Source organism: Pseudophryne corroboree, chromosome 6, assembly GCF_028390025.1.
Source record: "Pseudophryne corroboree isolate aPseCor3 chromosome 6, aPseCor3.hap2, whole genome shotgun sequence".
NCBI lineage: Eukaryota > Metazoa > Chordata > Amphibia > Anura > Myobatrachidae > Pseudophryne > Pseudophryne corroboree.
Genome location: NC_086449.1, coordinates 307460517 through 307473458, shown reverse-complemented (window position 1 = coordinate 307473458; position 12942 = coordinate 307460517). Strand labels below are relative to the sequence as shown.

General features: G+C 48.1%; 1 protein-coding gene across 1 annotated transcript in view; it reads left to right on the top strand.

Moving 5' to 3' along the window:
• The window catches only part of LOC134932118 (threonine--tRNA ligase 2, cytoplasmic-like), a 145201-nt gene that overhangs the window by 80086 nt on the left and 52173 nt on the right, over positions 1-12942 (top strand). The window contains exon 10 of the mRNA XM_063926220.1: positions 7381-7479. Coding sequence (XP_063782290.1) covers positions 7381-7479 — 99 coding nt within the window. The remainder of the gene's footprint in view (positions 1-7380; positions 7480-12942) is intronic.

Here is a 12942-nt window from a genome sequence, read left to right as displayed (position 1 = left end):
TCTTCCAGAAAGAATTGGCTTCAGTTCCTGAAGTCCAGAAGTTTGTCAAGGGAGTATTGCATATACAACCCCCTTTTTGTGCCTCCAGTGGCACTGTGGGATCTCAACGTAGTTCTGGGATTCCTCAAATCACATTTTAAACCGCTCAAATCTGTGGATTTGAAATATCTCACATGAAAAGTGACCATGCTGTTGGCCCTGGCCTCGGCCAGGCGAGTGTCAGAATTGGCGGCTTTGTCTCACAAAAGCCATATCTGATTGTCCATTCGGACAGGGCAGAGCTGCGGACTCGTCCCCAGTTTCTTCCTAAGGTGGTGTCAGCGTTTCACCTGAACCAGCTTATTGTGGTACCTGCGGCTACTAGGGACTTGGAGGACTCCAAGTTGCTAGATGTTGTCAGGGCCCTGAAAATATAGGTTTCCAGGACGGCTGGAGTCAGGAAAACTGACTCACTGTTATCCTGTATGCACCCAACAAACTGGGTGCTCTTGCTTCTAAGCAGACGATTGCTCGTTGGATTTGTAGCACATTTCAACTTGCACATTCTGTGGCAGGCCTGCCACAGCCTAAATCTGTCAAGGCCCATTCCACAAGGAAGGTGGGCTCATCCTGGGCGGCTGCCCGAGGGGTCTCGGCATTACAACTCTGCCGAGCAGCTACGTGGTCGGAGGAGAACACGTTTGTAAAATTCTACAAATTTGATACCCTGGCTAAAGAGGACCTGGAGTTCTCTCATTCGGTGCTGCAGAGTCATCCGCACTCTCCCGCCCGTTTGGGAGCTTTGGTATAATCCCCATGGTCCTGACAGAGTCCCCAGCATCCACTAGGACGTCAGAGAAAATAAGATTTTACTTACCGATAAATCTATTTCTCGTAGTCCGTAGTGGATGCTGGGCGCCCATCCCAAGTGCGGATTGTCTGCAATACTTGTACATAGTTATTGTTACAAAAATCGGGTTATTATTGTTGTGAGCCATCTTTTCAGAGGCTCCGCTGTTATCATGCTGTTAACTGGGTTCAGATCACAGGTTGTACAGTGTGATTGGTGTGGCTGGTATGAGTCTTACCCGGGATTCAAAATCCTTCCTTATTGTGTACGCTCGTCCGGGCACAGTATCCTAACTGAGGCTTGGAGGAGGGTCATGGGGGGAGGAGCCAGTGCACACCACCTGATCCTAAAGCTTTTACTTTTGTGCCCTGTCTCCTGCGGAGCCGCTATTCCCCATGGTCCTGACGGAGTCCCCAGCATCCACTACGGACTACGAGAAATAGATTTATCGGTAAGTAAAATCTTATTTTTTTGTGTTCTGATTGGCCAGATAGCTCAAACCGCATGCTGTCATCTCTGTCAAAACCATATGTAAACGTATACCTTATTTTTGAAGGTTTGCTGTAACCTGCATGCACCACACTAATGCAGTTTTCAGCAGTCTGACAATAGCTGCATGTGATAACTGCATGCGATGTGTGGCGGCTTGCACTGCTTAGTACATTTCTCTAACGTCCTAAGTGGATGCTGGGGACTCCGTCAGGACCATGGCGTTTAGCGGCTCCGCAGGAGACAGGGCACAATAATAAAAGCTTTAGGATCAGGTGGTGTGCACTGGCTCCTCCCCCTATGACCCTCCTCCAAGCCTCAGTTAGATCTTTGTGCCCGGCCGAGAAGGGTGTAATCTAGGTGGCTCTCCTGAGCTGCTTAGAATAAAAGTTTAAGTTAGGTTTTTTATTTTCAGTGAGTCCTGCTGGCAACAGGCTCACTGCTACGAGGGACTTAGGGGAGAGAAGTAAACTCACCTGCGTGCAGGATGGATTTGCTTCTTAGGCTACTGGACACCATTAGCTCCAGAGGGAGTCGGAACACAGGTCTCACCCTGGGGTTCGTCCCGGAGCCGTGCCGCCGACCCCCCTTGCAGATGCCGAAGTTGAAGAGGTCCAGAGGTCCAGAAACAGGCGGCAGAAGACTTTCAGTCTTCATAAGGTAGCGCACAGCACTGCAGCTGTGCGCCATTGTTGTCAGCACACTTCATACCAGCGGTCACTGAGGGTGCAGGGCGCAGGGCGCTGGGGGGGGGCGCCCTGGGCAGCAATGTATTATACCTTTTTTATGGCTAAAATACATCACATATAGCCCTTGAGGCTATATGGATGTATTTAACCCCTGCCAGATCTCACAAACTCCGGGAGAAGAGCCCGCCGTTTTTAGGGGGCGGGGCCTATTCTCCTCAGCACACGGCGCCATTTTCCTGCTCAGCTCTGCTGTGAGGAAGGCTCCCAGGCTCTCCCCTGCACTGCACTACAGAAACAGGGTTAAAACAGAGAGGGGGGGCACTTATTTGGCGATATGATTACATATGTGAAAATGCTATAAGGGAAAACACTTGTATAAGGGGTTGTCCCTGTATAATTATAGCGTTTTTGGTGTGTGCTGGCAAACTCTCCCTCTGTCTCCCCAAAGGGCTAGTGGGGTCCTGTCCTCTATCAGAGCATTCCCTGTGTGTGTGCTGTGTGTCGGTACGTGTGTGTCGACATGTAGGAGGACGATGTTGGTGAGGAGGCGGAGCAAATTGCCTGTATTGGTGATGTCACTCTCTAGGGAGTCGACACCGGAATGGCTGGCTTATTTAGGAATTACGTGATAATGTCAACACGATGCAAGGTCGGTTGACGACATGAGACGGCAGGCAAACAAATTAGTACCTGTCCAGGCGTCTTAGACACCGTCAGGGGCTTGTAAAAACGCCCATTTACCTCAGTTGGTCGACACAGACACAGACACGGACACTGACTTCAGTGTCGACGGTGAAGAAACAAACGTATTTTCCTTTAGGGCCACACGTTACATGTTAAGGGCAATGAAGGAGGTGTTACATATTTCTGATACTACAAGTACCACAAATAAGGGTATTATGTAGGGTGGGAATAATCTACTTGTAGTTTTTCCTGAATCAGATAAATTAAAGTGTGTGATGATACGTGGGTTTCCTCCGATAGAAAATTATTGGAGGTATACCCTTTCCCGCCAGAAGTGAGGGCGAGTTGGGAAACACACCTTAGGGTGGATAAGGCACTCACACGCTTATAAAAACAAGTGGCGTTACCGTCTCCAGATACGGCCGCCCTCAAAGAGCCAGCTGATAGGAAGCTGAAAAATATCCTAAAAAGTATATACACACATACTGGTGTTATACTACGACCAGCAATCGCCTCAGCCTGGATGTGCAGCGCTGGGGGGGCTTGGTCGGATTTCCTGACTGAAAATATTGATACCCTTGACAGGAACAATATTTTATTGACTATAGAGCATTTTAAGGATGCATTTCTATATATGCGAGATGCGCAGAGGGATATTTGCATTCTGGCATCAAGAGTAGATGTGATGTCCATATCTGCCAGACGATGTTTATAGACACGACAGTGGTCAGGTGATGCAGATTCCAGACGGCACATGGAAGTATTGCCGTATAAAGGGGCGGTCCATCGGACCTGGTGGCCATGGCAACAGCTGGAAAATCCACTTTTGTTACCCCAAGTCACATCTCAGCAGAAAAGGACACAGTCTTTTCAGTCTCAGTCCTTTCGTACCCATAAAGGCAGGCGGGCAAAAGGCCAGTCATATCTGCCCAGGGTTAGAGGAAAGGGAAGAAGACTGCAGCAGGCAGCCCATTCCCAGGAACAGAAGTCCTCCACAGCTTCTGCCAAGTCCGCAGCATGACGCTGGGGCCATACAAGCGGACTCAGGTGCGGTGGGGGGTCATCTCAAGAGTTTCAGCACGCAGTGGGCTCACTCGCAAGTGGACTCCTGGATCCTACACGTAGTATCCCAGGTGTACATTGGAAATTCGAGACGTCTTCCCCTCACAAGTTCCTGAAGTCTGCTTTACCAACGTCTCCCTCCGACAGGGAGGCAGTATTGGGAAAAAAATTCACAGGCTGTATTCCCAGCAGGTGATAATCAAAGTACCCCTCCTACAACAAGGGAAGGGGTATTATTCCACACTATATTGTGGTACTGAAGCCAAACGGCTCGGTGAGATCTAAAAGATTTGAACAATTACATACAAGGGTTCAAATCAAGATGGAGTCACTCAGAGCAGTGATAGCGAACCAGGACGATATAGTGTCACTGGATATCAGGGACGCTTACCTACATGTCCAAATTTTGCCCTTCTCACCAAGGGTATCTCAGGTTCGTGGTACAGAACTGTCACTATCAGTTCAGACGCTGCCGTTTGGATTGTCCACGGCACCCCGGGTCTTTACCATGGTAATGGCCGAAATGATGATTCTTCCTAAAAGAAATATGGACGCTTTCCTGATAAGGGCAAGGTCCAGAGAACAGTTGGCGGTCGGAGTAGCACTATCTCAAGTAGTTCTACGACAGCACGAGTGGATTCTAAATATTCCAAAATCGCAGCTTTTTCCGACGACACGTCTAATGTTCCTAGGAATGATTCTGGACACAGTCCAGAAAAGGATGTTTTCTCCCGGAGAAGAAGACCAGGGAGTTATCCGAGCTAGTCAGGAACCTCCTAAAACCAGGAAAAGTATCAGTGCATCATTGCACAAGGGTCCTGTGAAAAATGGTGGTTTCTTACAAAGCGATCCCATTCGGTAGATTTCACGCAAGAACCTTTCAGTGGAATCTGCTGGGAAAATGGTCCGGATCGCATCTTCAGATGCATCAGCGGATAACCCTGTCTCCAAGGACAAGGGTGTTTTCTTCTGCGGTGGCTGCAGAGTGCTCATCTATGAAAGGGCCGCAGATTCGACATTCAGGACTGGGTCCTGGTGACCACGGATGCCAGCCTGAGTGGCTGGGGAGCAGTCACACAAGGAAAAAATTTCCAGGGAGTGTGATCAAGTCTGAAGACTTCTCTCCACATAAATATACTGGAGCTAAGGGCAATTTACAAGGCTCTAAGCTTAGCAAGACCTCTGCTTCAAGGTCAGCCGGTATTGATCCAGTGGGACAACATCACGGCAGTCGCCCACGTAAACAGACAGGGCGGCACATGAAGCAGGAGGGAAATGGCAGAAACTGCAAGGATTCTTCGCTGGGCGAAAAATCATGTGATAACACTCTCAGCAGTGTTAATTCCGGGAGTGGAAAACTGGGAAGCAAACTTCCTCAGCAGGCATAACCTCCACCCGGGAGAGTGGGGACTTCAGCGGGAAGTCTTCCACATGATTGTAAACCGTTGGGAAAAACCAAAGGTGGACATGATGGCGTCCCGCCTGAACAAAAAATTAGACAAATATTGCGCCAGGTCAAGGGACACTCAGGCAATAGCGGTGGACGCTCTGGTAACACTGTGGGTGTACCAGTCAGGGTATGTGTTCCCTCCTATGCATCTCATACCAAAAGTACTGAGAATCATAAGAAGGAGATGAGTAAGAACGATACTCGTGGTTCCGGATGGGTCAAGAAGGACTTGGTACCCGGAACTTCAAGAGATGCTCATGGAAGAACCGTGGCCTCTACCTTTAAGAAAGGACCTGCTCCAGCAGGGGCCTTGTCTGTTCCAAGACTTACCGCGGCTGCGTTTGACGGCATGGCAGTTGAACGCCGGATCCTGAAAGGGCATTCCAGATGAAGTCATCCCTACCCTGGTCGAAGCCAGGAAGGATGTAACCGCAAAACATTTTCACCGCATTTGGCGAAAATATGTTGCGTGGTGTGAGGCCAAGAAGGTCCCTACAGAGGAATTCCAACTGAGTCGTTTCCTACATTTCCTGAAAACAGGACTGTCTATGGGCCTAAAATTAGGGTCCATTAAGGTTCAAATTTCGACCCTGTCAAATTTCTTCCAGAAAGAACTGGCTTCAGTGCCTGAAGTTCAGACGTTTGTAAAAGGGGTACTGCATATACAGCCTCCTTTTGTGCCCCCAGTGGCACCTTGGGATCTCAATGTTGTTTTGAGTTTCCTAAAGTCACATTGGTTTGATCCACTCACCACTGTGGAATTAAAATATTTCACATGGAAGGTGAAGATTCTATTAGCCCTGGCTTCAGCCAGGCGTGTGTCAGAATGGGCGGCTTTATCATATAAAAGCCCTTACTTAATTTTTCATTCTGACAGGGCAGAATTGAGGACTCGTCCTCAATTTCTCCTTAAGGTGTTTTCTGTTTTTCACATGAACCAACCTATTGTGGTACCTGCGGCTACCAGGGACTTGGAGGACTCCAAGTTACTTGACGTTGTCTTGTCAGGGCCCTGAAAATATATGTTTCCAGGACGACTGGAGTCAGAAAATCTGACTCGCTGTTTAGCCTGTATGCACCCAACAAGATGGGTGTTCCTGCTTCTAAGCAGACGATTGCTCGCTGGATTTGTAGTACAATTCAGCTTGCACATTCTGTGGCAGGCTTGCCACAGCCAAAATCAGTAAAAGCCCATTCCACAAGGAAGTGGGCTCATCTTGGGCGGCTGCCCGAGGGGTCTCGGCTTTACAACTTTGCCGAGCTGCTACTTGGTCAGGGGCACACCCTGACTGAGGAGGACCTGGAGTTCTCTCATTCGGTGCTGCAGAGTCATCCGCACTCTCCCGCCCGTTTGGGAGCTTTGGTATAATCCCCATGGTCCTGACGGAGTCCCCAGCATCCACTTAGGACGTTAGAGAAAATAAGAATTTACTTACCGATAATTCTATTTCTCGTAGTCCGTAGTGGATGCTGGGCGCCCATCCCAAGTGCGGATTGTCTGCAATACTTGTACATAGTTATTGTTACAAAAATCGGGTTATTCTTGTTGTGAGCCATCTTTTCAGAGGCTCTTTCGTTGTTATCATACTGTTAACTGGGTTCAGATCACAGGTTGTACGGTGTGATTGGTGTGGCTGGTATGAGTCTTACCCGGGATTCAATATCCTTCCTTATTATGCACGCTCGTCCGGGCACAGTATCCTAACTGAGGCTTGGAGGAGGGTCATAGGGGGAGGAGCCAGTGCACACCACCTGATCCTAAAGCTTTTATTATTGTGCCCTGTCTCCTGCGGAGCCGCTAAACCCCATGGTCCTGACGGAGTCCCCAGCATCCACTACGGACTACGAGAAATAGAATTATCGGTAAGTAAATTCTTATTTTCCTCCTTTGTCATTTAGTACACTAATGAGTTACCATTCTAACCCTTCATTCTGGAAATGCTGTTTGAATTGTTCATGTTTTATTCTTCCTCTATGACATTTGCCACTGGTATTACGTACATGGAATTGCTGGGATGGAGACAGTTACAGCATTCATTCTAGTAGCTGGAAATGAAATGACTCTTCTCTCGTGTTACCTCAGACAGAGGAATGGAATGCTAAGATGCAATTTAGGAATTTAGCATATAAAAAGTTCTTGACCATGTACAATAATAGAGTTCTAATATGTATTTTAGGATCAAGAGCTCTTCTTCTTCCATGATTTGAGTCCAGGGAGCTGTTTCTTCCTACCCCGGGGAGCACACATATATAACACTTTAATAGACTTCATCAAGGTTAGTACTGCACTGCAGATTATTTTCTGTCTTCCTGAACAATGTAAAGGGGATGACTGCCTATCAGTAACTGGAAGTACTAATGGGCAGATTATTAAAACAAACTAAGAATCCTTATTGCTGCATATCATAGCAATAGCATTTTTTTTTTTTTTCAGGGGACTGTACCAATTGCCGCCGGGACCTGGGCTCTGATTAGCAGTTGCATGCAAGATTCTATAAATTATGCCTCTCGGATCGAGTTAAAAACCACCCCTATAGAAAAGTATGGGGACAGCTGCTGCGAGGGCTGGCAACACCCAATTCTGACCTTAGACATGTGGAAACAGCAGTTTCTGTATATTTTAAGAGCAAAATTGCTTGACAAATAGCCCCCCCCCCCCCCTGGGCAACAAGCGCTTCCCTCTGATGTCTCAGCATCTGCTGTCTGCCTTTCCAGGGACAACCATAGAGTGTGTTCTGGGCAATGTTTGCTTGGCCCCTCTTCCAGCTGTATGCGCTGACTGACAGTATCAATGGAGTGGATGTTGGCTTTTACTATACCAAAAAAATAGCTTTTCTATAAGAAAAGAGCCTTCAGTTCCTCTACTCTAACTCAGCCTTTCCTGCCTGCTGACAGTGAAGGATGAGAACAGCGTTCCCTTAAAAAAATGAAAATAAAAAATAAAAATCCCCCACTTACCTGTACCTAGGGACGGGTGATCGGTGAGCTCTGGTATCTGTTCCTGTGCTCCTGCTGTGACACCGTTCATCTGATTAATAAAGTGAGCTGAGATGCTGCAAAGTGCCGGACAGCATCTCTGTTCACTTCACTTTACTGATCACAGGGGTCACAGCAGGAGCACACGAGATTAGATGACCAGAGTTCCCCGAACAGTGCACCGACCACCTTTTCTGCAGAGAAGTGTAAGCTTAGCGCAGCATTTTGGGTGGAGGGCGTGTGAGGGGGAGTAGCCAGCGGCAGTGCATGCGCGGTTACACTCTCAGGGTATTTTTTGTGAAAAATACCCTGTGAAGTTCGGGGAGAGATTCGCAGGGACAGAGCTTTCTTGCAAGCTCTGCCCCTGCATGCAATATTTGATACATCCTTGTGATGTATTCAATTTACGCAATACGGGTTTGGGTGAATTTATCCCATCCACATCTGAGATGCGAATTATGATACATTTGCCCCTAAATGTGAGGAGGAATAAGTGGCATATTGGTATGGATCGACCTGCACAAATATTCTGAGTGCAAATGTGCCTGTGACATGACAGTTACTAGCTGATTGGCTGGTACCTTATCTCCGTGGACTTTATTTCCATCCAAGGCTTAGTAAATAGACCCCTAAGTGTAATAAATCATATGTATTCCAGGAAGGGGTAGTCAGTTCTTCTTGGTCATAATCCTATATAATTTCTCTATCGTCCTAGTGGATGCTGGGGTTCCTGAAAGGACCATGGGGAATAGCGGCTCCGCAGGAGACAGGGCACAAAAAGTAAAGCTTTAGGATCAGGTGGTGTGCACTGGCTCCTCCCCCTATGACCCTCCTCCAAGCCTCAGTTAGATTTTTGTGCCCGGCCGAGAAGGGTGCAATCTAGGTGGCTCTCCTAAAGAGCTGCTTAGAAAAGTTTAGCTTAGGTTTTTTATTTTACAGTGAGTCCTGCTGGCAACAGGATCACTGCAACGAGGGACTTAGGGGAGAAGAAGTGAACTCACCTGCGTGCAGGATGGATTGGCTTCTTTGGCTACTGGACATTAGCTCCAGAGGGACGATCACAGGTACAGCCTGGATGGTCACCGGAGCCTCGCCGCCGGCCCCCTTGCAGATGCTGAAACAAGAAGAAGGTCCAGAATCGGCGGCATGAAGACTCCTCAGTCTTCTTAAGGTAGCGCACAGCACTGCAGCTGTGCGCCATTTCCTCTCAGCACACTTCACACGGCAGTCACTGAGGGTGCAGGGCGCTGGGAGGGGGGCGCCCTGGGAGGCAATGAAAACCTATTTTTGGCTAAAAATACCTCACATATAGCCTCCGGGAGCTATATGGAGATATTTAACCCCTGCCAGAATCCGTTAAGAGCGGGAGACGAGGCCGCCGAAAAAGGGGCGGGGCCTATCTCCTCAGCACACAGCGCCATTTTCCCTCACAGAAAGGCTGGAGGGAAGGCTCCCAGGCTCTCCCCTGCACTGCACTACAGAAACAGGGTTAAAACAGAGAGGGGGGGCACTAATTTGGCGTTAGAAATATATAAAAAAGATGCTATAAGGGAAAACACTTATATAAGGTTGTCCCTATATAATTATAGCGTTTTTGGTGTGTGCTGGCAAACTCTCCCTCTGTCTCTCCAAAGGGCTAGTAGGTCCTGTCCTCTATCAGAGCATTCCCTGTGTGTGTGCTGTGTGTCGGTACGTGCGTGTCGACATGTATGAGGACGATGTTGGTGAGGAGGCGGAGCAATTGCCTGTAATGGTGATGTCACTCTCTAGGGAGTCGACACCGGAATGGATGGCTTATTTAGGGAATTACGTGATAATGTCAACATGCGCCAAGGTCGGTTGACGACATGAGACGGCCGACAAACAATTAGTACCGGTCCAGACGTCTCAAAAACACCGTCAGGGGTTTTAAAACGCCCGTTTACTTTAGTCGGTCGACACAGACACAGACAGGGACACTGAATCCAGTGTCGACGGTGAATAAACAAACGTATTCCTTATTAGGGCCACACGTTAAGGGCAATGAAGGAGGTGTTACATATTTCTGATACTACAAGTACCACAAAAGAGGGTATTATGTGGGATGTGAAAAAACTACCGTAGTTTTTCCTGAATCAGATAAATTAAATGAAGTGTGTGATGATGCGTGGGTTCCCCCCGATAGAAAATATGGGCGGTATACCCTTTCCCGCCAGAAGTTAGGGCGCGTTGGGAAACACCCCTTAGGGTGGATAAGGCGCTCACACGCTTATCAGAACAAGTGGCGGTACCGTCTATAGATAGGGCCGTCCTCAAGGAGCCAGCTGACAGGAGGCTGGAAAAATATCATAAAAAGTATATACACACATACTGGTGTTATACTGCGACCAGCGATCGCCTCAGCCTGGATGTGCAGAGCTGGGGTGGCTTGGTCGGATTCCCTGACTAAAAATATTGATACCCTTGACAGGGACAGTATTTTATTGACTATAGAGCATTTAAAGGATGCATTTCTATATATGCGAGATGCACAGAGGGATATTTGCACTCTGGCATCAAGAGTAAGTGCGATGTCCATATCTGCCAGAAGATGTTTATGGACACGACAGTGGTCAGGTGATGCAGATTCCAAACGGCACAAAGGTGTATTGCCGTATAAAGGAAGAGGAGTTATTTGGGGTCGGTCCATCGGACCTGGTGGCCACGGCAACTGCTGGAAAATCCACCGTTTTTACCCTAAGTCACATCTCTGCAGAAAAAGACACCGTCTTTTCAGCTTCAGTCCTTTCGTCCCTATAAGAGTCATATCTGCCCAGGGATAGAGGAAAGGGAAGAAGACTGCAGCAGGCAGCCCATTCCCAGGAACAGAAGCGTTCCACCGCTTCTGACAAGCTCTCAGCATGACGCTGAGACCGTACAGGACCCCTGGATCCTACAAGTAGTATCCCAGGGGTACAGATTGGAATGTCGAGACGTTTCCCCTGCGCAGGCTCCTGAAGTCTGCTTTACCAAGGTCTCCCTCCGACAAGGAGGCAGTATGGGAAACAATTCACGAGCTGTATTCCCAGCAGGTGATAATTAAATTACCCCTCCTACAACAAGAAAAGGGGTATTATTCCACACTATATTGTGGTACTGAAGCCAGAAGGCTAGGTGAGACCTATTCTAAATCTAAAAAAATTTGAACACTTACAAAGGTTCAAATCAAGATGGAGTCACTCAGAGCAGTGATAACGAACCGGGAAGAAGGGGACTATCTGGTGTCCCGAGACATCAGGGATGCTTACCTCCATGTCCCAAATTTGCCCTTATCACTAAGGGTACCTCAGGTTCGTGGTACAGAACTGTCACTATCAGTTTCAGACGCTGCCGTTTGGATTGTCCACGGCACCCCGGGTCTTTACCAAGGTAATGGCCGAAATGATGGTTCTTCTTCGAAGAAAAGGCGTCTTAATTATCCCTTACTTGGACGATCTCCTGATAAGGGCAAAGTCCAGGGAACAGTTGGAGGTCGGAGTAGCACTATCTCGGATACTGTTACAACAGCAGGGGTGGATTCTAAATATTCCAAAATCGCAGCTGATCCCGACAACAAGTCTCCTGTGCTTAGGGATGATTCTGGACACAGTCCAGAAAAAGGTGTTTCTCCCGGAAGAGAAAGCCAGGGAGTTATCCGAGCTAGTCAGGAACCTCCTAAAATCAGTGCATCATTGCACAAGGGCCATGGTAAAAAAAAAAAAAAAAAAAATGGTGACTTCCTTCGAAGTAATTCCAGTCGGCAGATTTCATGCAAGAACTTTTCAGTGGGATCTGCTGGACAAATGGTCCGGATCGCATCTTCAGATGCATCAGCGGATAACCCTATATCCAAGGACAAGGGTGTCTCTCCTGTGGTGGTTACAGAGTGCTCATCTTCTAGAGGGCCGCAGATTCGGCATTCAGTTTTGGATGTTGGTGACCACGGAGGCCAGCCCGAGAGGCTGGGGAGCAGTCACACAAGGAAAAAATTTCCAGGGAGTGTGATCAAGTCTGGAGACTTTTCTCCACATAAATATAGCTAAGGGTAAATTTATAATGCTCTAAGCTTAGCAAGACCTCTGCTTCAAGGTCAGCCGGTATTGATCCAGTGGGATAAAACATCACGGCAGTCGCCCACGTAAATAGACAGGGCGGCACAAGAAGCAGGAGGGCAGTGGCAAAAACTGCAAGGACTTTTCGCTGGGCGGAAAATCATGTGATAGCACTGTCAGCAGTGTTTCATTCCGGGAATGGAAACTGGGAAGCAGACTTCCTCAGTAGGCACAACCTCCACCCGGCAGAGTGGGAACTTCATGGGGAAGTTTTCCACATGATTGTAAACCGTTGGGAATTACCAAAGGTGGACATGATGGCGTCCCGTCTGAACAAAAAACGGGACAGGTATTGCGCCAGGTTAAGAGACCCTCAGGCAATAGCTGTGGACGTTCTGGTAACACCGTGGGTGTACCAGTCGGTGTATGTGTTCCATCCTCTGCTTTTCATACCTAAGGTACTGAGAATTATAAGACGTAGAGGAGTAAGAACTATACTCATGGCTCCGGATTGGCCAAGAAGGACTTGGTACCCGGAACTTCAAGAGATGCTCACAGAGGACTTATGGCCTCTGCCGCTAAGAAGGGACTTGTTTCAGCAAGTACCATGTCTGTTCCAAGACTTACCGCAGCTGCGTTTGACGGCATGGCGGTGGAACGCCGGATCCTAAGGGAAAAGGCATTCAGGAAGAGGTCATTCCTACCCTGGTCAAA